The following is a 22,620-nucleotide window of genomic DNA, read 5'->3' as shown; positions in this document are numbered from 1 at the left end:
TATTCAAAACAAACTTTAAGAAAAGAATGGCTCCTGTACCTGTAACCAGATGAAGAGTAGGAATGTAGATCAAGAAATACTCATAGGATATTCCCACAGGATGAGTAAGGCAGTAGTAGTAACAGGCCAGTGTCCATCCACGCCTTGTCTCTCAGCATGGTGAGGGGAGGAGGCTGTCAAGCAAATGCAAGTACCCTGTCCACCTCAAAGATGTATCCTAGTAGTTCACGTGGATGAAGTTGGCTATCTGAGCTTGAAGTATAAAGCATATGAGAATTATATACTTATTTCTCCTCCTCTGATACTGCACTTAAAAAAGGATGATGTGTTTCTATGGTCTATCTAGTTCAATTGAGAGTTGTAGAGCTCATTGTAACTTAGTAAATTTGCATTCTGGCTTCATAAATCAGGTCATTGTGAGTGTGGGCAGGAATAGCATTGAGATCAGATTTCTGGACCTGCAAGGATGTAGACCAAACTATGCCCTCCTTAGGCACCTGACTGGGTAGAGAGCTGGTCTTTCTTTAAATACATTCTCACTTCATCAGCATACCCTACTTGCTTTTCCAAGCATGCTGGCAAAGAGCATACACTATGGAGCCAAGACTACTTGGATTTAAATCTAAGTTGTATAAAATTGGGCAGGTTACTTAATCCTCTTTGCCTCAGTTTGTAAGCCACTTTGTGCCTTGTGTGTAAAATGGTAATTACAGTAGTATAGGCCTCATAGGGTTGTTCCAAAGATTGAATAAGTTCATAACATCTGTAAAGAGCTAATATACTACCTGATTCCTTCATTATTATTATTTTTCTATCCACACTGCCTACAGTGGAAATTCTGGTAACTGCAAATAATTCAGTTCGCTTATAAAGTAACAAATAGGGAAAGTAGGTGACAAAAGATGAGAGGCCACATGATGGAGGGCCCAAAACTCGGACTTAGATTCTAAGAGAAATTAGGACCATCGAAAGATGATACACTAAGAATTAATAATAACTGTACCCCTAGAAAGGTCAATGTTGTAGCAGGTGGAGGATGATTTAGAAGGGGTGAAAAATCAGAGGCAGGGAAACCAATTAGATGATTGTAGCAAAAAAAAAAAAAAAAAAAAAAAAAGAATTATATCTACTATGTAAAATACCACCTACTGGATAGAACAGTTTTTTTTTTTTTTTTTTTTTTTTTTTTTGAGACGGAGTTTCACTCTTGTTACCCAGGCTAGAGTGCAATGGCACGATCTCGGCTCACCGCAACCTCCGCCTCCTGGGTTCAAGTGATTCTTCTGCCTCAGCCTCCTGAGTAGCTGGGATTACAGGCACCCACCACCACACTTAGCTAGCTTTTTGTATTTTTGTATTTTTAGTAGAGACTGGGTTTCACTATGTTGGCCAGGCTGGTCTCGAACTTCTGGCCTCAAGTGATCTGCCCACCTTGGCCTCCCAAAGTGCTTGGATTACAAGTGTTAGCCACCACGCCTGGCCTGTATTATTATTATTATTATTTTTTTTTTTTGAGACGGAGTTTCGCTCTTGTTACCCAGGCTGGAGGGCAATGGTGCGATCTCGGCTCACTGCAACCTCCGCCTCCTGGGTTCAGGCAATTCTCCTGCCTCAGCCTCCTGAGTAGCTGGGATTACAGGCACGCGCCACCATGCCCAGCTAATTTTTTGTATTAGTAGAGACGGGGTTGCACCATGTTGACCAGGATGGTCTCGATCTCTTGACCTCGTGATCCACCCGCCTCGGTCTCCCAAAGTGCTGGGATTACAGGCGTGAGCCACCGCGCCCGGCCTATTATTATTATTATTATTATTATTTTGAGGTAGTCTCACTCTGTCACCCAGGCTGGAGTGTTAATGGCACGATCTCAGCTCACTATAACCTCCGCCTCCCGGGTTCAATCGATTGCCTCAGTCTCCCGAGTAGCTGGGATTAGAGGTATGCACCACCACGTCCTGCTAATTTTGTATTTTTAGTAAAGATGGGGTTTAACCATGTTGGCCAGACTGCTCTCAAACTCCTGACCTCAAGTGATCCACCTGCCTCAGCCTCCCAAAGTGCTGGGATTACACGCATGAGTCACTGTGCTCAGCTCTATTTGAGCTGTATTAAACTGCCAACGTTTCACTGTTTTGACCTAAAATGATAGCAGTTTCATATGTTTAACCTAATAATAGAGCAAGGAGAGCTCCCCGTAATCCTCATGTCCTGGAGGGAAACACCAGCATTTGGTGTTTTCCCCAGCACCCTAGGGAATGGTTTTCCAGCAAGGTCCATGGCGCCAGCGCAGCACTTCAGCAACTGCCCTGCCATGCAATGAACCTTCCCTCTCCAGGATCTGGATCTCAGACCTGGGTGCGAGCAGGGGGCTCTTCCTCTGTCTCAGCCCTAGGGGTGGGGCTGCCCCTTCTAGCAGCTATTTCTGTACTCCTTAGAGTTCACTCTACTTCTTGCTAGCCAATCCCTCGTCACACCAATCCCCTGTTGTAGTTAATAATTCTTTCCCCCACGATTTACTTATTTATTTATTTTTTCTGAGACAGAGTCTTGCTTTGTCACCCAGGCTGGAGTGCAGTGGCACAATCTAGGCTCACTGCAACCTCTACCTCCCAGGTTCAAGCAATTCTCCTGCCTCAGCCTCCCGAGTAGCTGGGAGTACATGCATATGGCACCATGCCTGGCTAGTTTTGTATTTTTAGTAGAGACAGGGTTTCTCCATGTTGGTCAGGCTGGTCTTAAACTCCTGACCTCAGGTGATCTGCCCGCTCGGCCTCCCAGAGTGCTGGGATTACAGGCATGAGCCACCGCACCTGGCCATATTATTATTTCTATAATGCCAACTCAAACCAGATTTTCCATTTTTCCATGATTACAAACAGCCCCATGATTTACATATGAGCCAGCATCTATTGAACACTTATTATGTGCCATACACTGTCTGAAGTAATTCCACATATTAACTCATGAATCCTCTCAACATGCCAATTGTATTAGTTACCTACTGCTGCTGTAACAAATTATCACAAGGTTCGTGGTTTAAAACAACACATATTTGCCAGGGGTGGTGGCTCATGCCTATAATCCCAGCACTTTGGGAGGCTGAGGTGGGCAGATCACCTGAGGTCAGGAGTTTGAGACCACCCTGACCAACATGGAGAAACCCCATCTCTACTAAAAATACAAAATTAACAGGGCATAGACTGGGTGCAGTGGCTCACACCTGTAATCCTAGCACTTTGGGAGGCCGAGGTAGGTGGATCACCTGAGGTCAGGAGTTTAAGACCAGCCTGGCCATCATGGTGAAACCCCATCTTAAAAAAAAAAAAAAATTAGGAGGGTGTGGTGGCACATACCTCTAATCCCAGCTACTCAGGTGGCTGAGGCAGGAGAATCACTTGAACCCGGGAGGCGGAGGTTGCGGTGAGCCGAGATCGCGCCATTGCACTCCGGCCTGGGCAACAAGAGTGAAACTCCATCTCAATAAATAAATAAATAAATACACATTTATTATCTCACAGTTCTGGAGATCAGAAGGGTAAAATGAAGGTGTCGGCAGGGCTGTGGTCCTTCTGAGAGCTCTAGGAGAGAATCTATTCTGCACCTTTTCTGGCTTCTAGAGGTACCTGCATTCCTTGGCTCATGGCCCATCCTCACCTTCCTCCAACCTCCTGCTCTCATTATTACATCTCCTGTCCGCAGCGATGGTCCTGCCTCCCTCTCGTAGGGACCCCGTGACTATACCAGGTCCATTCGAAGAATAATCCAGAACCATCTCCCCATCTCAAGATCCTTAACTTCGTCATGTCTGCAGTCTCTTTTATTATGTAAGGTGACAGGTTCCAGCGATTACGAGGTAGATATCTTTGGTGGGGGCATTTTTCTGCCTCCCATGCCTGTGGAGTAGGTACTATTACTCTACCCATTTTATGCTTGGGAAAACTGAGGCACAAAGGGAATAAGTAACTTGTCTGAGGCTATCTAGCTCATAAGTAGCAGAGCTGGGATATGGATCCAGGCAGTCTGGTTTCACAATCTGGCTCTAATGATTATACTACCTGGCATAAATCTTTGCATACTTGAATGAGGGTTTTATAGGATAAATTTCTAGAAGTAGAATTACTGGGACAAAGGAGAGGCATTTACACGTGTTTTTTTTTTAAGTTGTGGAGACCGGGTCTTGCTATGTGACCCAGTCTGGCCTTAAACTCCTGGGCTCAAGTGATCCTCCTGCTTTGGCCTCCCAAAGTGCTGGGATTACAGGCGTGGGCCACTGAGTTCAGTGCAGAGTTACTTTTTTTTCTTTTTGAGATGGAGTCTCGCTCTGTTGCCCAGGCTGGAATGTAGTGGCGCGATCTCAGCTCACCATAACCTCTGCCTCCCGGGTTCAAGCAATTCTCTGCCTCAGCCTCCCAAGTAGCTGGGGTTACAGGCACCTGCCACCACACCTGGCTAATTTTTGTATTTTTAGTAGAGATGGGGTTTTACTATCTTGGCCAGGATGGTCTTGAACTCATGATCTCGTGATCCACACACCTCAGCCTCCTAAAGTGCTGGGATTACAGTTGGGATTACGGTGTGCACCGCGCCTGGCCTATACTTACTTTCTTCTCCCTCTTCTTCTTTTTTGAGTCAGGGGCTCACTCCATCACCCAGGCTGGAGTGCAGTGACATATCATGGTTCACTGCAGCCTCGACTTCCTGGGTCCAAGTGATCCTCCCCTTGAGTAGCTGGGCCCACAGGAATGTACCACCACGACTAGCTAATTTCTGCATTTTTTTATAGAGACAAGGTCTTGCTATGTGCCCAGGCTAGTCTTGAACTCCTGGGTGCAAGCGAGCCTCCCACCTCAGCCTCCAAAAGTGCTGGGATTACAGGCATGAGCCCCTGTGCCTGGCCTGTAGTTACTTTTATTATCTTCACTTTTACAGATGGGAAAAGGAGGCAAAGTGATTTTCCCCAAATCCCAGAAATAGGATGCAAACCAAGGTGACTGCCTCCAAATTCTGCCCACATGACATCCTACTGCAGCTCCTCTGGAGCAGCTGGGCTCCTGGTGGCCTGGAGGACCCCATGGATGCCTGTCCTAGGACACCCACAGGTGATAGTGGAGCTTGCAGGGCAGCTGGAACTCGTCCTGGCTGGTGAGGCAGGCAGCAAGCAGCACAGTGTTCAGGCCCTGCCACTTCCTACGGTGTCAGGTTTCACAGCCTGTTTCCTCATCTGTAAAGTGGAAACAACATGGTCCCCGTCATAGGGCAGTGATGAGGGTTGTATTATCCCCATTTGACAGGTGATGAAATAGATGCTCCTGTGAGCTTGGGGCAAGCGCAAGGGGAGAACTTCAGAACAGGATGCTGCCCCCATGCTAAGATGGCAGCCTTCGGGTCCATTAACAGAGAATCTGAGGGCAGCTCCCTTTGCTGGCTCTTCATCGCCAGATGTCCTGTTACAGACCTGCAGTAGCACTGGCGCCTGCCTCCCTGCTGTTCCTCGGTTCCTTGAGAACTCCTAGATCAGCCCCTAGCCCAGTGGCCCTGCCTTTCTGCACCGTTTCCTCTCCGGGCAAGGCCCTATGCCCTACACAGCCCTGACATCTGGTAGGTGCTAAGGGAATGTGCTACTAACAAAATGCCACCATGAGCATTAACCCTATGTTTGTAGACCCCTCGCCTCCAACTGTGACTACTATCCCAAAGCATCACCTGCCAGCCTCCCCCTCTCCACCATTCAACCCTCACAGACACACAGCTCAGGCTGTGGCTCATGTCTGTAATACAGTAACATTCTAGACTCCATATTCTGGCATTAAAGACCTCTGCTTGCTTTAAACATTTCAGGAAAAAAAAAAAAAGACCTCTGCTTGCTCCCTCCAGCGACAGGACACGCTCCATCCTCAACATTGCTTATTCCACATTCACAATCATTCACAATGTTGTCACTGGCTTCCTTTTTTCTTTTCTTTCTTTCTTTCTTTCTTTTTTTTTTTTTTTGAGATAGAGTCTTGCTCTGTTGCCCAGGCTCAAGTGAAGTGGCACAGTCTTGGCTTATTGCAATCTCTGCCCCACGGGTTCAAGTGATTCTCCTGCCTCAGCCTCCCGAGTAGCTGGGATTATAGGTGTCCACCACCACGCCCGGCTAATTTTTTTTGAGAAGGAGTCACGCTTTGTCTTCCACGACGAAATACAATGGCACAGTCTTGGTTCACTGCAACACCCACCTTCTGGGTTCAAGCAATTCTCCTGGCTCAGCCTCCTGAGTAGCTGGGATTACAGGTACCCGCCACTAGGCCCAGCTAATTTTGTATTTTTAGTAGAGACAGGGGTTTCACCATGTTGGTCAGGCTGGTCTGGAACTCCTGACCTTAGGTGATCCACCCGCCTTGGCCTCCCAAAGTGCTGGGATTACAGGCGTGAACCACCTCGTTCAGCCCTCACCCCGGTTTATAGATGGGGGACCTGAGTCTTCCAAAGAGAACTGTGTGAGTCCTCACAGCCAGTGAGGGACTCAACTATGATTCAAACCCAGCTCTGTCTCATTGTGGCATCTCTGCTCTTATCTCCCAAAGGCATCCCAACCAGACTTTTCATAACTGGTCCCAGAATCTCACCAGTGTTCCATAGGGTATGGTTGAGGGACTATCCCCAAGCCTGGGACCTGAGAGCCTACCTGCAGAGGAGCCACCGCCTGTTCAGCCCCTCCTACACAGCCCAGGGGCTGGATCTCCACAGTATGATGGGCTGATTGAGCTACCACAACTCCATGGCTGACCACACAGGCACTGAGAAGCCTGGAGGAGATGTGGGTTTCTTCTGGACTTACCCAGCTATTCCTCCACCCCTCCTTTCCTGGGGTCACTTCCTCTTCCCTTCTCAGTCTCTCCTTCCTCCCTTCCCTGGGTGCCCGCCCCTGCCCCCGGGGTTCTGGACTTCCCTAGAACTTTGGCTTCACTCTCTGGCCCTCACCTACGCTGTTTCTCAGGGGCGTCTCCTCCTGGTTGTCTCCTGGTCACTCCACCAGCACCGACTCCTCCCGGGAGCCTGGAGGCGCCCACTTGATGGTGAGAGAGAGTGCCTGGCGTGGGGCTAGTCTCCCTTCCTGGGTCTCTTTCTCACTCCTCATTGCACCCCCTCATGCCTGTCACTACGTCTCCGCCTTTTTGCCTCGGTATCCTCATCCGTTTGTCCCTTTTTAAGCTCTCATCCTTAGAATACGCTAGAAGGCAGGCTCTATTACTCCGCCCCTTTAGATATAAGGACTCACAGGCTTAGAGAGTTTTAGGTGACTTATCCGGCGGCAGAGTGTTGGTCTTAGTACCACTCGCCGACCCGGCTGACCCTGCCCGTCTCCTCGCCCCTCCCTCGTCCCTGTCCCCACTTCCGTCCCTCGCCCCGCCCCTCCCTTGATCCGGCACCACCCCGTTCCCGCCCCAACTCAGGTCCTATCCCGCCCCGACGCAGGCCCCGCCCCGCTCCGGGCCCCGCCCCCGCTCGACGCAAGCCCCGCTCCCTTCCCGGCCCGCCCCGGCTCGGGCGGCCGGAGGACCCGGAGCGGAGGCGCCCGAGCCTGCTGCGGCGGCGGCGGCGGCGGGAACGATGTGGTTCTTTGCACGGGACCCCGTCCGGGACTTCCCGTTCGAGCTCATCCCGGAGCTCCCCGAGGGCGGCCCGCCCGGGCCTTGGGCCCTGCACCGCGGCCGCAAGAAGGTGAGTGCGGCCGAGCTCCGCAGGCCGCTGGCGACCTGGGCCTTGCTTAGTCCGCACCACTGGCCCCGTCGCGTCGCGCCCGGCCTTACATGGCGGCGGAGTCTCGGGGCAACGGGCCGGGGAGGGGGCGGGCAGTGCCTACGTGGCGGGCAGAGGGACCGAGGGACGGGCAGGCGGAGGGGCCAGGGTCACGTGGGCGCGGCGAAGTGCCTAAGGCTGACCTGGGAGATACCTGGCTGCCGGCCCTTGTCTTCCGGCCACACAACAGCTCTGGGACCATCTCAGGCCCCGCTGTCCTCTCCCAGGCCACAGGCAGCCCGGTGTCCATCTTCGTGTATGATGTGAAGCCTGGCGCCGAAGAGCAGACCCAGGTGGCCAAAGCTGCCTTCAAGCGCCTCAAAACTCTACGGCACCCCAACATCCTGGCTTATATAGATGGGCTGGAGGTACCCGCTGCCCTACCTGCCCGTCTCTGTCCCTCACTATCTCCTGGTTACCCACGCCTGTCTCCCTCCTTCCCTGTTTCCACCCTATGTGCCTCAGCACCCCCAGATTTGGTTTCCTCTTCCCTATCTCACCCCACATCAAGTCCCTTATCTCCCCTTCCTCTCTGCTCCTCTGCCCCTGATAAACCTGTGTCCCCTTCCCCAGACAGAAAAATGCCTCCACGTTGTGACAGAGGCTGTGACCCCACTGGGAATGTACCTCAAGGCGAGAGTGGAGGCTGGTGGCCTGAAGGAGCTGGAGATCTCCTGGGGGCTACACCAGATAGTGGTAAGGTGGGGGCAGTGGTGATGAGAGCAGGGATGGGGGGTTGCAGGTGCTGGGGCGTGATGGCTCCTTCTGCCCCCAGAAAGCCCTCAGCTTCCTGGTCAACGACTGCAGCCTCATCCACAACAATGTCTGCATGGCCGCCGTGTTCGTGGACCGAGCTGGCGAGTGGAAGCTTGGGGGCCTGGACTACATGTATTCAGCGCAGGGCATCGGTGGGGGACCTCCCCGCAAGGGGATCCCTGAGCTTGAGCAGTATGACCCCCCGGAGTTGGCTGACAGCAGTGACAGAGTGGTCAGAGAGAAGTGGTGGGTGACTGGGGGCAGCGTGCCCCAACCTGCCCTGTCCCGGAGGCCCCTGCAGCCTCAGGACCCCTAGACTAGTTGGCATTCCCCTGTTCCCTGCTGCCTGGCTGGGGAGGGAATCAGTGTCCCAGGAGTGATGGCCATTCCTCTGTGCCCAGGGTCCTCAGCATGGTAGGGCAGGATAGACGCAGGCTTCGGGGTTGGGCTATTCCAAACTTGAAAGCTGTGTGACCTGGGCAGATGTGCCTAGTTCTCTGAGCCTTGGTTTTTTTAATCTGTTAAGTAGGCTGATAAAACCTGCCTCTTGGGACTGATGGCTCAGCTGAGGGACATAGCTGGGCCCTGCCATGCGGTGGGTGCCTGGTGCCCAAGGCAGGTTGGAGGCCTGTGCAGGTGTTTGGTGGGGCCCTAAGAGCTTTGGGTCACTGCCACAGGTCAGCAGACATGTGGCGCTTGGGCTGTCTCATCTGGGAAGTCTTCAACGGTCCCCTACCTCGGGCAGCAGCCCTACGCAATCCTGGGAAGGTAAGTTTCTTGCCCCTGGCTGTTTGCCCTGCCTCAGCCCCTCTGCAAGCTGGCTACCCCTGCCCTGATACTGACCTCTCCCCTGCAGATCCCCAAATCGCTGGTGCCCCATTACTGTGAGCTGGTGGGAGCGAACCCCAAGGTGCGTCCAAACCCGGCCCGCTTCCTGCAGAACTGCCGGGCACCTGGTGGCTTCATGAGCAACCGCTTTGTAGAGACAAACCTCTTCCTGGAGGAGATTCAGGTGAGCCCCCAGCCCACCCTGGGCTTTGACCCTACCTTCTTCATTCTGCCCTCTACCCTGCTTTTCAGGGTCTTTCATAGTTGACCCTCAGGAGACAAGCATGGACTGTGGAGTTAGGCCAATCTGGGTTCAAACCCTGGCTCCCACGCGTACTCGCCGTGTGACTTCCCTTGGCTGAAGTTCAGTCAGTAATAATACAGGTTGAGTATCCCTAACCTGAAAATGCACAGTCTGAAGTACTCCAAAACTGGTAACTTTTTGAACACCAACATTACAATTCAAGGAAATGCCCATTGGAGCATTTTGCATTTCAGATTTTTGGATTAGAGATGTCGAATTGGTATAATGCACATATTCCAAAATCTGAAAACATCTGAAATATGAAACGCTTCTGGTCCCAAACATTTTGAACAAGGGAGACTCAAACTGTACCTACTTCAGAGGCGCCCAGTGAGGAGCCAGAGTTGAAGGTGCGTGGTGCAGTGTTCGGCGCCTGCTCTGGTTACTCCAGTAACTCCATGTGCACATTCTGGCTCTGGTCCTCTGGGGTGTAACGCCCTGTGCTGGCTCTGGCAGGGGGGTGGGCAGCATGGTGGGGAGGAAGGTGAGGCAAACCTAGATTCCTGCCCTCGAGGATCTAGCAAAAAGTAAACAGACCAGGTCCCCACCCTTGGGAACTCTTGTTGGGTGAGAGACAGAAAACATGAATATCATAAATAAACCAGGCACAGTAGCTCATGCCTGTAATCCCGGCACTTTGGGAGGCCGAGGCGGGTGGATCACCTGAGACCAGGAATTCGAGACCAGCCTGGACAATGTAGTAAAACCCCGCCTCTACAAAAAATACAAAATTAGCCAGGTGTGGTGGTGTATGCCTGTAATCCCAGCTATTTGGGAGGCTGAGGCACAAGAATTGCTTGAACCCAGGAGGTAGAGGTTGCAGTGAGCTGAGATCGTGCCATTGCACTCCAGCCTGGGCAACAAGAGCAAAACTCTGTCTCAAAAAAAAGAAAATCATAAATAAGAAAACCAGTGCACCGGAGTGGGGTGTCCCGGGATGGACTCTCTGAAGTGTGACATTTGAGCTGGGACCCGAAGGATGTGATGGTAGGAGCCAGAGGGATGGTACCTGGAGGAAGAGTTCCAGGCAGAGGCGACAGCACACGGAAGGATGCTGAGGAGGGAACCCTCTGCTGTGCCTCTGAACCCGGTTTCCACGTGTGTATAGTGAGGGGCATCCGGGTGTGCTGGCACACAGGGTTGCTGTAGGGAGGAGGGAGGGAGACTCTGCTCTGTGCGCTGCCTGGACCCAGCTGTGCATGAGGAAACAGCGGGTGCTGAGAATCAGAATCAGGAGCAGGAGAGGACAGTGGGAGACATGCCACAGACCCTGACCCAGCAGAGGCCATGGAATCTTGACTTGCATGCTGCGGGGCAGGGAGGGCCTTTGGAAGATGGGAACCTGAACTGCATCTTGAAGGAGAAGCTGCTGGAAACGCTGAGCCCTGTTGCCTCCTGGGCAGTGTCAGGGCAGCAGGAACTTTGTTACGTGGAGTTCTCATATGGCTGGCTCTGCCAAGCTGCCCTTCTCCTTAAAATGTGCCCCATAGGAAATGGGCTGTTTCTGGAGCCTCCAGGAGAACATGGGAGGGCAGTGCCTAGGGGCCCCTCTTCCCACTATTGGGTGCAGTGGTGGAGAGAGCCCAGCTGCAACTCTCTTGATTTGTGACCTTGGATGTGATTTAGCCTCTCTCTGGGCCTTGGCCCCACTGTACCCTATGATCAGAGCACCAAGCCTGCCTCTCGCGCTGATCTGAGCTGCTTAATGGCCATCTAGGTCCTCCTTGTCCCAAGCCAGAGGTCACCTCTCCCGGGCCAAGCCATGGCTCTGGGGGTGGGGTCCAGCAGAGAGCACAGGGACTTTGGAACACGACACCGGGTCATGATCCCTGCCTGGCCGCTCTTGGCTGCTGACCTTGACCCTCCATCTCCCACTTTGTGAATGCGGGGAGTGACAGCATCTTTGGAACGGTGCAGCATGGGAGAGGTGCCAAATCACTGGATCAAACCTTCCTCTGACCGCTTCGTAGCTATGTGACTGGACAAGCTCCTTGCCCTCTCTGTGCCTCAGCTTCCTTGTTGGTAAAATATGGATTACATTAGCACCTACCTCATAAAGTTGTGGAGAGGACTGAGACAATAATCTGTGTAAGGTTTTAGCACAGCCAGATGTGGTGGCTCACACCTGTAATCTCAGCACTTTGGGAGGCTGAGGTGGGCGGATCACCTGAGGTCAGGAGTTCAAGACCAGCCTGGCCAACATGGTGAAACCCTGTCTTTTTTTTTTGGAGACGGAGTTTCGCTCTTGTTACCCAGGCTGGAGTGCAATGGCCCGATCTTGGCTCACCGCAGCCTCCGCCTCCTGGGTTCAGGCAATTCTCCTGCCTCAGCCTCCTGAGTAGCTGGGATTACAGGCATGCGCCACCATGCCCAGCTAATTTTTTGTATTTTTAGTAGAGACAGGGTTTCACCATGTTGACCAGGATGGTCTCGATCTCTTGACCTCGTGATCTACCCGCCTCGGCCTCCCAAAGTGCTGAGATTACAGGCGTGAGCCACCGCGCCCGGCCGATACCCTGTCTTAAAAAAAAAAAAAAAGAAAGAAAAAGAATTAAAAAAGGTTTTAGCATATAATCTGTGCTCAGGAAATATGAGTTGGGGGTACTGTGGCCTCAAAGTGGGGTTAGGAGGACTAAAGGAGACAGCTGAGCTTGCAGCCTGGTCCATTTTGGCTCAGTGGGAGGACAAGGTCTGGGGGTAAAGTCCACCTCATCCCTGCCGTCCACGGCCTACCAGGAACTTCATGCCCACCCCAGCCAGGGCAGGGGAACCAAGTCAGCCCCTTTACCTCTTTGATCTTCAGTGTCCTCCTCTGTGCTCACTCCCTGGGTGGCGAGCACTAGAGGCAACGCTGATAAAGGGCCTGATGCCCTAGTGATGCCCCTAGTGATGCCCTAGTGTTGCCCCTAGTGATGCCCTAGTGATGCCCCTAGTGGCTGCTCTCCCAGCAACAGGTCAGGTGGCAGCTATGACGGCGACAGTCCATAACCGACTGAGTGTCTTCTGTGTGCCAGGCCTGTGCTGCAGCTTTTATGTGCATTTTCTGGTTGACGCCTCCGAACAATCCTGTAGATAGTAGAGCTGTTATCCCATTTTACATGGCAGGTAAGCGGGACAGTTGGGCTTTGAACCCAGGCAGCCAGGCTCCAGAGCCCATGAGCATCACTTCTCCTTCAGGCTGCCAGTGGCTCTTGTCCTCACCTGTGGCTGGGTTTGGGCTGTGACCAGGCTGATCTCCCTGGGTCCTGTCCTCACTCCCCCAGATCAAAGAGCCAGCCGAGAAGCAGAAGTTCTTCCAGGAGCTGAGCAAGAGCCTGGACGCGTTCCCTGAGGATTTCTGTCGGCACAAGGTGCTGCCCCAGCTGTTGACCGCCTTTGAGTTCGGCAATGCTGGGGCCGTTGTCCTCACGCCCCTCTTCAAGGTGAGTGGAGCTGTGGGGCCCAGAGAGCTGCTGAGTGCACAGGAACTGCCAAAGAGAAGGCCCTGAACTGGGGCAGCCTGGTTAGGGCAGAACCAAAGCCATATGAGCAGGAGAAGGCCCTGGGCTGGGGCAGCCTGGTTAGGGCAGACCCAAAGCCAAATGAACAGGAGAAGGCCCTGGGCTGGGGCAGCCTGGTTAGGACAGAACCAAAGCCATATGAGCAGGAGAAGGCCCTGGGCTGGGGCAGCCTGGTTAGGACAGAACCAAAGCCATATGAGCAGGAGAAGGCCCTGGGCTGGGGCAGCCTGGTTAGGACAGAACCAAAGCCATATGAGCAGGAGAAGGCCCTGGGCTGGGGCAGCCTGGTTAGGGCAGACCCAAAGCCAAATGAACAGGAGCTTCCTGCCAGCATCTATAAACAGGCACCTGACCAGCTCCTCCCTGGGGAGGAGAGACTCTGTGCCTCTAAAATCTTTTTTCCACAAACCCCTGGCTTCACAACCCTCAGCCCTTTCTCCATTTCCCCCGGTCTGACCTGTGCACCTTGGTTCCCAGGGCCCAGGGGGATTACCTGCCCACCACCCCACTTGGCCATCCTCCCTCCTAACCGCTCAGCACTCAGCTTACCTGGCTTCAGGGAGCTGGATCCTCCACCCCTTCCTCAGACTCTAGCCCGCCCTTTCACGGGCACCTGCCATTCCCTGCTCTGCTCGCCTTGGGGAGAACCCTTTCCCCTGAAGAACTTGCCAGGAGCAGAGAAGACAACAAGGAAATCCTGTATAGCTGGGAACCCCCAGAAACTGCAGGCGGGATGTCTGCACATGGCATAGAGGTGCCTGTTTGTCGGGAGGGGCACACAGTTTTCACCAGCCTCCTGAAAGAGGCCTTGGACCAGGTTAAGGGCAGGGCTGAGATGGAATATGGGTAGAGGGGCTCCTGAGGAAACGCCTGTCCCCCACTCCGCCATCACTTCATTCCCACTCTGGGATATTGGCCCCCAGAATTTAAATGAGCCTAGCAAAGTCAGCCCATTCCTGTGAGTGGCTGAACCCCTCTTCCTGTTCTTTCAGGTGGGCAAGTTCCTGAGCGCTGAGGAGTATCAGCACAAGATCATTCCTGTGGTGGTCAAGATGTTCTCATCCACTGACCGGGCCATGCGCATCCGCCTCCTGCAGCAGGTGGGGCCTCCACCAGCCTCTACGCTGGTCCACCCCTGCCAGACCCCACCCTGGCTGCTGGGGAGGCACCTGCCCTGGCTGCACAGGGACCCCAGAAACCCCACCCCTGAACATACACACAAGTGAGGGACCCACTGAGGACAGGCTCTCAGGAAGTTGGCCACATACAGGGCTCATTGGAAGTTTTGGGAATGCTCAGCCTGCCCAAGCTGCAGCGCTCTCATGCCCCCTCCTCTCCTGGCTCAGTCACTCTCGCCCTCTGGAGTGGGGATACAGTCTCTCTCCTGCCAACCTGGGGGCAGCTGGGAGCATCAGACAGGATGGATTGGATCTAGGAAGTACCAGCGGCTCCCAGGTGCCATTCCCTCTGTGACCACCAATCATGCTACTTCTCTTCATGGCACAATGGGCAGGCAGGGAGGAGTAGGGCAGGGGTGATACCCTCTTTTATAGAGGAGGCTCAGGCCAGGTGTGGTGGCTCATGCCTCTAATTCCAGCACTTTGGGAGGCTGAGGCAGGAGGATCACCTGTGGTCAGGAGTTCAAGATCGGCCTGGCTAACATGGCGAAACCCCAACTCTACTAAAAATACAAAATTAGCCAGGTGTGGTGTCAGGTGCCTGTCATCCCAGCTACTTGGGGGGCTGAGATAGAAGAATCACTTGAACCCGGGAGGCAGAGTTTGCAATGAGCACACCACTGCACTCCAGCCTGGGTGACAGAGCAAGACTCTGTCTCAAAAAAAAAAAAAAATAGAAGATGCTCTGAGAGGGTGGCCAGATGAGCCAGATTATGAGCCAGGCCTTCCTGGCACCCTCCTAGCCTCTCCTCACCTCACTCCTCCACCTGGGCCTGAGGCAAAACACCTGGGCGGGGTCTCAGGAGGCTGACATGGCTGCCCAGTGCCTGCTGGCTGGAAAAGCTAAGCCACGAGTGGTTCCGTGGCTGTGGGGGTAGAGTGGGAGGGGCTGACCGCGTTGACACATCCCAACCCGGGCCACAGATGGAGCAGTTCATCCAGTACCTTGACGAGCCAACGGTCAACACCCAGATCTTCCCCCACGTCGTACATGGCTTCCTGGACACCAACCCTGCCATCCGGGAGCAGACGGTCAAGGTGGGTGTGGAATTCAAATGAGCCCAGCAAAGTCAGCCCATTCCTGTGAGTGGCTGAACCCCTCTTCCTGCTCTTTCAGAGTGGCTACCCCTGGTTTTCCAAGGCTTGGAGGGGCTCACCCTAGACACAGAGGCCTTGGCTTCCACCCATGGGTCTGAGCAGGCACTGTCCTTGCTGTGTGGGTCCAGGCCGTGGGTGCAGCTCGGCAGCTGGCAGGGGAGCAGGTCCTCATTCAGCAGACAGGGAGCACCTGCCTGTGCCTGGCCCAGGCCCTATCCATGCTGGGAGGCGGCGCATGAGGTGGCCGAGCACCCTGCACTCATGGAGCTTCCTTTCAAGGGCACAGAGAGTGGACTTGCCAGACGATAAACAGAATTGGAAAATATGTATTATTGGCTGGGTGCAGTGGCTCATGCCTGTAATCCCTGCACTTTGGGAGGCCAAGGTGAGTGGATCACTGAGGTCCGGAGTTCGAGACCAATCTGACCCACGTGGCAAAACCCTGTCTCTCCTAAAAATTACAAAACTAGCTGGGTATGGTGGCACATGCCTGTAATCCCAGGTTCCTGGGAGGCTGAGGCAGGAGAATCAATTGAACCCAGGAGGTGGAGGTTTCAGTGAGCCGAGATCACACCATTGCACTCCAGCCTGGGCAATAAGAGTGAAACTCTGTCTCAAAAGAAAAAAAGAAAACATGTATTGTTAGAAAGTGATAGAAAGTGTGGGGAGAAGAGTTTGTGGTTTTAAAAACAGTAGTCAGGGGCTGGGTGCGGTGGCTCACACCTGTGATCCCAGCACTTTGGGAGGCTGAGGTGGGAGTATCGCTTGAGCCCCAGAGTTTGAGACCAGCCTGGTCATCATAGACAAACTCCGTAGCTACAAAAAAATAACCAAAGTTAGCCAGGTATCGTGGGGCACGCCTGTAGTCTTAGCTACTTGGGAGGCTGAGGTGGGCAGATCGCTTAAGCCCAGGAGGTTGAGGCTGCAGTACGCTGTGATCGTGCCACTGCACTCCAGCCTGGGCAACAGAGTGAGACCTTGTCTCAAAATTTAAGAAATTATTTTATGCCAGGCATGGTGGCTCAGTAATCCCAGCACTTAGGGAGGCCAAGGTGGGTGGATTACCTGAGGTTAGGAGTTCAAGACTAGCCTGGCCAACATGGTGAAACCCCATCTCTACTAAAAATACAAAAAGTTGGGCTGGGCAAGGTGGCTCACACCTGTAATCCCAGCACTTTGGGAGGCCGAGGCGGGCAGATCACGAGGTCAGGAGATTGACACCATTCTGGCTAACACAGTGAAACCCCATCTCTACTAAAAATATAAAAAATTAGCTGGACGTGGTGGCACACGCCTGTAATCACAGCTACTTGGGAGGCTGAGGCAGGAGAATTGCTTGAACCTGGGAAGTGGAGGTTGCAGTGAGCTGAGATCGTGCCATTGTACTCCAGCCAGGCGACAGAGCGAGACTCCGTCTCAAAAAAAAAAATACGAAAAGTTAACCAGGCATGGTGGTGTATACCTGTAATCCCAGAGGCTGAGGCAGGAGAATTGTTTGAACCTGGGAGGCAGGGGTTGCAGTGAGCCAAGATTGCCCCACTGCACTTCAGCCTGAGCAACGAGAGTGAAACTCTGTCTCAAAAAAAAAAAAGAAAACAGTGGTCAGGGAAGACCTGGGTGAGGAGGTGTCATCTAAAGAAAGGATGCAAGAGACTGACCTGCAAGGAGACCTGGAGGAAAGTATTCCTTGCAGGAGGAACGGCATGTGCAAAGGCCCTGAGCTGGAATGTGGCTGGAGTGGAGAAGTGGCTGCAAGAGGTTTAGCATGGCTAAAGGGGAGTAGTTGTAGGAGGTGGGGTCAGAGGGGTAATGGAGGGTTAGGGCCACGGCCTTGTAGGGTGAGGAGGGCACTTGGTACATTCCCTGGGAGTGAGACAGGAGCCACTGGGAGGTTGAGTGGAGCAGTGACATTGTCTGACTTGTTTTAAAAGGATTGCTGGGTTGCTGTGTAGAGAATTGACTGGTCAGGGCAAGGGTGGATGCTGGGACACTGTTAAGGGCTTTGCAGTGGCCCAGGTGATAGATGACAGTGGCTGGCAGTAGGTGGTGAGAAGGGGCCACATGCTGAAGGTGGAACTGCCAGTGTTTGCTGATGGGTAAATATGGACTTGAGGGGCCGGGCACGGTGGCTCATGCCTGTAATCCCAACGCTTTGGGAGGCTGAGGTGCGTGGATCACCTGAGGTCAGGAGTTCAAGACCAGCCTGACCAACATGGTGAAACCCTGTCTCTACTAAAAATACAAAAATTAGCCGGGTGTGGTGATGCATGCCAGTAATCCCAGCTACTTGGGAGGCTGAGGCAGAAGAATTGCGTGAACCCGGGAGGCGGAGGTTGCAGTAAACGGAGATTGTGCCATTGCACTTCAGCCAGGGCAAAAGAGTGAGACACTGTCTCAAAAAAAAAAAAAAAAGATATGGAGATGAGGGTGGCTCTGAGGCTTGTGGCCTGAGCAATTGGAAGGTTAAGAGTTGCTGTTTACTGAGAAGATGATGCAAGCAGGTTGGGTCATCTTGGCTTTTTCTGTTAGGCCTCTGGATGGAAATGTTGAGTTGGTTGTTGGTTACTCATGTGTGAAGTTTAGGGAAGTCTGGGCTAGGGGTACACGCCTGGGAGTTGTCAGCTCACAAGAAGGCATTTAAAGCCATGAGATGGCTGAGATCACCTAGGGCAAGAGTGTTAGATATAAAAGAACCCTCAAGATTGGCCCCGAGTGTGTGAACATTAGAATCTCAGCAAAAGGAACAGCCAGCTAGGTCAGAGGAGAACCAGGAGGGGCTGGTGTCCTGGAAGACCAGAGACCAAAGTTTCAAGGAGGAAAAACTAGGGGTGTCAGAACAGCTGAGGGTCAGGTTTGGTGCGATGGAGAACTGGCCGTTGAAGTTAGCACCATGGAGGGCATCAGTGACCTCACCCCGAGCCAGTTGGGCGGAGTGTGGGGCTGTTTTTGTGAGCCTAGGTGGAGTGCCATCAGAGCAGAGGAAATGGGAGACAGGAGTACAGATGGACTTGGGAGACTTTTCTGTAAAGGGGGACAGAAATGGGGTCCCTTTCCTCAGCATGCTGGACAGGGCCAGGCCCAGGCTGGGAGGTGGCTCTGCAGGCTTTGACGGGTGTGCTCTGCGCTGAGGGCTGCCAGGAGGCTGTTTGTACACAAGGCCCTTTGCCTGCCACAGCCCACAGTTTCCACTCTCCTTTCTGCCCCGTAGTCCATGCTGCTCCTGGCCCCAAAGCTGAGCGAAACCAACCTCAATGTGGAGCTGATGAAGCACTTTGCACGGCTGCAGGCCAAGGATGAACAGGGCCCCATCCGCTGCAACACCACGGTCTGCCTGGGCAAAATTGGCTCCTACCTCAGTGCCACTGTGAGTGTCCTGTACAACTGCTGAAGCCTGGTCCCTGTCACAGGACCACGGCTTCTTCCAAGGCCAGGAGTCCTGCGTGTGTGGGCCCTCATCCTCCCAGATACCTAGGCCCTGGGCACTGTTGGCCCCATATCTGGGTTCCCAGAGGTGGAGTGAGTTGGGCCAGGTCACACAGCCAGGAGGGGGTGGATCTGGAATCTGAATCCAGGCCCACTTGGCCCCACGGCCTGTGTGGGTCCCTTCTGCCAGGGTTTGTAAGCTCAGCTGCTTGCCATGCCCAGACAGGTAACAGAAATGAATGGTCAGCTGGGCAGGGAGGAAGGGAGCCTGTGTCCCAGCCCTGGGGGCAGCTGCTGTTGTGGTCTCATGCCCTGAGGCAGCAGTGGCAGGTGGCAGCAGTGGGAGCCCAGTGATTTGGGAAGAGAAGCCCAGGTCCAGAGTTTTCCGTAAGCTTTCCCCATTTAAGTGATTCATTCACATTTTTCCGGCTCTGGGGGCCTATGGGTGGCCCTGTTCTGGGAAGTAAGGGCTGGTGGTTCTGGGCCCCAACATTGACCCCACACTCAGGAGCCCTCTTTCCTTCCTGCCCCGTCGCAGACCAGACACAGGGTCCTTACCTCAGCCTTCAGCCGAGCCACTAAGGACCCGTTTGCACCATCCCGGGTTGCGGGTGTCCTGGGCTTTGCTGCCACCCACAACCTCTACTCAATGAATGACTGTGCCCACAAGATCCTGCCTGTGCTCTGCGGCCTCACTGTAGATCCTGAGAAATCCGTTCGGGACCAGGTGAGGCACAGCCGGCCCTGGGCTGGGGCTGTGGGGGATGTCAGGCCCTAGCTGGCCTGGCAGGCTCTTGGGAACCCCAGAGGCCCCAGCTCTGCCCCTTGTTACCCCACAGGCCTTCAAGGCCATTCGGAGCTTCCTATCCAAACTGGAGTCTGTGTCAGAGGACCCAACCCAGCTGGAGGAAGTGGGTGAGTGGCTGACACTCAATGTTCCCTCTTTCTGTGCCATGTCTTTGTGACCTGTTTGTGTCCCACCCCCACTGGAGTTTCTGAAAGGCCCTAGCAAGCAGACTGGACATGGCCCCCCCTTCACAGATGGGAGAACTCAGGCCTGGAGAAGGGAGGGGCAGCTACAGGGCACTGTCAGTTCCTGCCATCCTGTCATCCCATGGGTGCCTGAGGTGCCCATACCCACCTCTCTCTCATGCCACTGCCCAGAGAAGGACGTCCATGCAGCCTCCAGCCCTGGCATGGGAGGAGCCGCAGCCAGCTGGGCAGGCTGGGCCGTGACTGGGGTCTCTTCACTCACCTCCAAGCTGATCCGTGCGCACCCCACCACTGCCCCCTCAGAGACCAACGTTCCCCAAAGGCCCACGCCTGAAGGTGAGCATTCTGGCCTGGCTGCATCAGCAGCTGAGAGGGCTGGGAGCTCAGGCACCCGCGAACTGTTTTGTCTGACCCCTGGAGATGGTGAGGGGGACATAGGGACTGGGGTAGGCTCTAGGCACCTTGTGGGCTTCCTTGGTGCTCCTTTCCCCCAGTAGCCCCCTTCCCCCAGCAGCCTCTGCCCTGTCCTAAGACCCCTCTGAAAGCTCAGTGAGCCACTGCTCCGCAGGAGTTCCTGCCCCAGCTCCTACCTCTGTTCCTGCCACCCCTACAACCTCAAGCCACTGGGAGACGCAGGAGGAGGACAAGGACACAGCAGAGGACAGCAGTGCTGCTGACAGATGGGATGATGAAGACTGGGGCAGCCTGGAGGTGTGTGTGGCTGAGGGAGCCTCCCCAGGGGACCCCAGCTCAAATCCACAGCCTGCCGTCCAGGGAGCTTCCATGGGGCCTGGTTGGAGCGGGCCTGGCCTCATCTGCACAGCATCCCTGGCATGTAGGCCTCATGGAGGGGCTGCTGTAGGCCAGAGCCAGCAGCAGGGCTCCAGTCAACCCCAGCAGCCCCAGGGAACAGGCCGGGCAGATGGCACTTGGGACATTCCCTGGACTTCCTCACTCTCCTCCACACCATGTCCCTCCCCCCTCTCCTCCAGTGCCCACGCAGCCCTGGGGGTCAGCAAGGAGAGGCCACTCCTGGGTCTAGAACCAGACCAATTCTGCTTGGGGGATGGGCTTAGGATGGGCTGAGGGAGGAGTGGGCTGCCTTCGGGGGAATGGGGCAGAGCTGGGGGCCCAGTTTCCCCATCTGGCTGACAGCAGCAGATTCTGGCCCTCAAGGCTGTTGGAAGGAGCATCTAGATCTCATTCCTTAGCCTCAAAGAGGGGTAAGGGAGGCCGGGCATGGTGGTTCATACCTGTAATCCCAGCACTTTGGGAGGCCAAGGCGGATGGATCATGAGGTCAGGAGTTTGAGATCAGCCTGGCCAATATGATGAAACCCCATCTCTACTAAAAATATAAAAATTAGCCAGGCATGGTGGTGCATGCCTGTAGTCCCAGCTTCGCAGGAGGCTGAAACAGGAGAATCGCTTGAACCCAGGAGGCAGAGATTGCAGTGAGCCAAGATCACGCCACTGCACTCCAGCCTGGGCGACAGAGCTAGACTCTGTCTCAAAAAAAGAGGGGTAAGGGCAGGCCGGGGTCAGCTCGTCCACTTAATAGATGGGAAACAGAGCCTGAGAAGCAAATGAGGAGGAAGGTAAAAGACAGTGGTGGGGCCCGTGGCTGGGACGGTGCTGGGGCCAGCTCATTTGCCCTTTAGCATGGGATGGGATTCAGTGGTCTCTTCCCACACTGCAGCAGGAGGCCGAGTCTGTGCTGGCCCAGCAGGACGACTGGAACACTGGGGGCCAAGTGAGCCGTGCTAGTCAGGTGAGCTGGGGCAGGCGTGTGTGTGTGTGTGTGGGGGGCCCTTTCCTCACCGAGCCCAGGGCTACTTCCCCCTCCCACTCTTCTACAGGTCAGCAACTCCCACCACAAATCCTCCAAATCCCCAGAGTCCGACTGGAGCAGCTGGGAAGCCAAGGGCTCCTGGGAACAGGGCTGGCAGGAGCCAAGCTCCCAGGAGCCACCTCCCGAGGGTACGAGGCTGGCCAGCGAGTATAACTGGGGTGGCTCAGAGTCCAGTGACAAGGGTGACCCCTTTGCTACCCTGTCTGCACGTACCAGCACCCAGGTACCCAGCATGGGTCTGGCGGGAGGGTAGAGATGGTGGACCTCAGCCATAAGTCGGCCCCACTGCAGCCCACACTTCTCTTTACAGCCCAGGCCGGACTCGTGGGGTGAAGACAACTGGGAGGGCCTCGACATTGAGAGCCGTAAGTGCTTCCCCTGGGTGGGCTGAAGACTAGGGCTCCCTGACTAGCCTGCCCCTACAGGCCCCCGGCAGATGCTGGCTGAAGAGCTGAGACCCGGCTTCCCCTTCCTGACTCCAGGACAGGCGAAGGCTGAGCTGGCCCGGAAGAAGCGTGAGGAGCGGCGGCGGGAGATGGAGGCCAAACGCGCCGAGAAGAAGGCGGCCAAGGGCCCCATGAAGCTGGGAGCCCGGAAGCTGGACTGAACCGTGGCAGTGGCGCTTCCCAGCTGCGGAGATCCCACTCCACGGATGTATTTATTGTACAAACCATGTGAGCCCGGCCGGCCAGGCCAGGCCCTCACCTGTACATAATCAGAGCCACATTAAATTCTATTTCACACCCACTGTGCCCGGCTCAGTCTAGCCCCTGGGAGGCGGCCGGGGTCTGGCACCGCCCTGCACAGTCTGCGCCCACGTCAGACGTGAACATCAATTTGCTTCGAAAGCTAAGTAAAGAGGCACGATCTGATTTATCAGTTTCTAGGAGACGCCCTCTGGGAGGAA

General features: G+C 54.4%; 1 protein-coding gene across 6 annotated transcripts; it reads left to right on the top strand.

Annotated features, from left to right (window-relative positions):
• The first annotated feature begins 7,515 nt into the window (after window positions 1-7,515).
• Window positions 7,516-22,461, top strand: SCYL1 (SCY1 like pseudokinase 1). 6 transcript variants are annotated; one of them, XM_012462979.2, is made up of 18 exons: window positions 7,516-7,704; window positions 8,010-8,150; window positions 8,356-8,478; window positions 8,558-8,784; window positions 9,216-9,306; window positions 9,395-9,550; window positions 12,934-13,092; window positions 14,163-14,270; window positions 15,273-15,386; window positions 18,655-18,810; window positions 19,408-19,596; window positions 19,709-19,784; window positions 20,034-20,198; window positions 20,431-20,573; window positions 21,564-21,632; window positions 21,721-21,936; window positions 22,024-22,078; window positions 22,196-22,461. In XM_012462979.2, exons 1-18 carry the CDS (start codon window positions 7,594-7,596, stop codon window positions 22,318-22,320), a joined length of 2,424 nt encoding a protein of 807 aa, XP_012318402.2. In that variant the 5' UTR covers window positions 7,516-7,593; the 3' UTR covers window positions 22,321-22,461. The 6 variants fall into 6 exon arrangements, with proteins under 6 accessions (XP_012318402.2, XP_064220811.1, XP_012318401.2 ...); XM_064364741.1 differs by having other exon boundaries at window positions 21,561-21,632; window positions 21,758-21,936; XM_012462978.3 differs by having other exon boundaries at window positions 21,561-21,632.
• Window positions 22,462-22,620: the final 159 nt, after the last annotated feature.

Source organism: Aotus nancymaae, unplaced genomic scaffold (assembly GCF_030222135.1).
Source record: "Aotus nancymaae isolate 86718 unplaced genomic scaffold, 86718_ANA_hifiasm-v0.15.2.pri h1tg000059l, whole genome shotgun sequence".
Classification (NCBI taxonomy): Eukaryota; Metazoa; Chordata; class Mammalia; order Primates; family Aotidae; genus Aotus; species Aotus nancymaae.
Note: the sequence above shows the minus strand (reverse complement) of the source record. Positions and strands in the feature narration are given on the sequence as shown.

What these genes read in the sequence shown, in the direction of transcription:
- SCYL1 (XM_012462978.3), top strand. Translation starts at nt 7,594, where the DNA reads ATGTGGTTCTTTGCACGGGACCCCGTCCGGGACTTCCCGTTCGAGCTC. An exon ending in AGAGTGGTCAGAGAGAAGTG is followed by an intron (nt 8,785 to 9,215) that starts GTGGGTGACTGG and finishes TCACTGCCACAG; the next exon opens with GTCAGCAGACATGTGGCGCT. An exon ending in AACCCAGCTGGAGGAAGTGG is followed by an intron (nt 19,785 to 20,033) that starts GTGAGTGGCTGA and finishes GCCACTGCCCAG; the next exon opens with AGAAGGACGTCCATGCAGCC.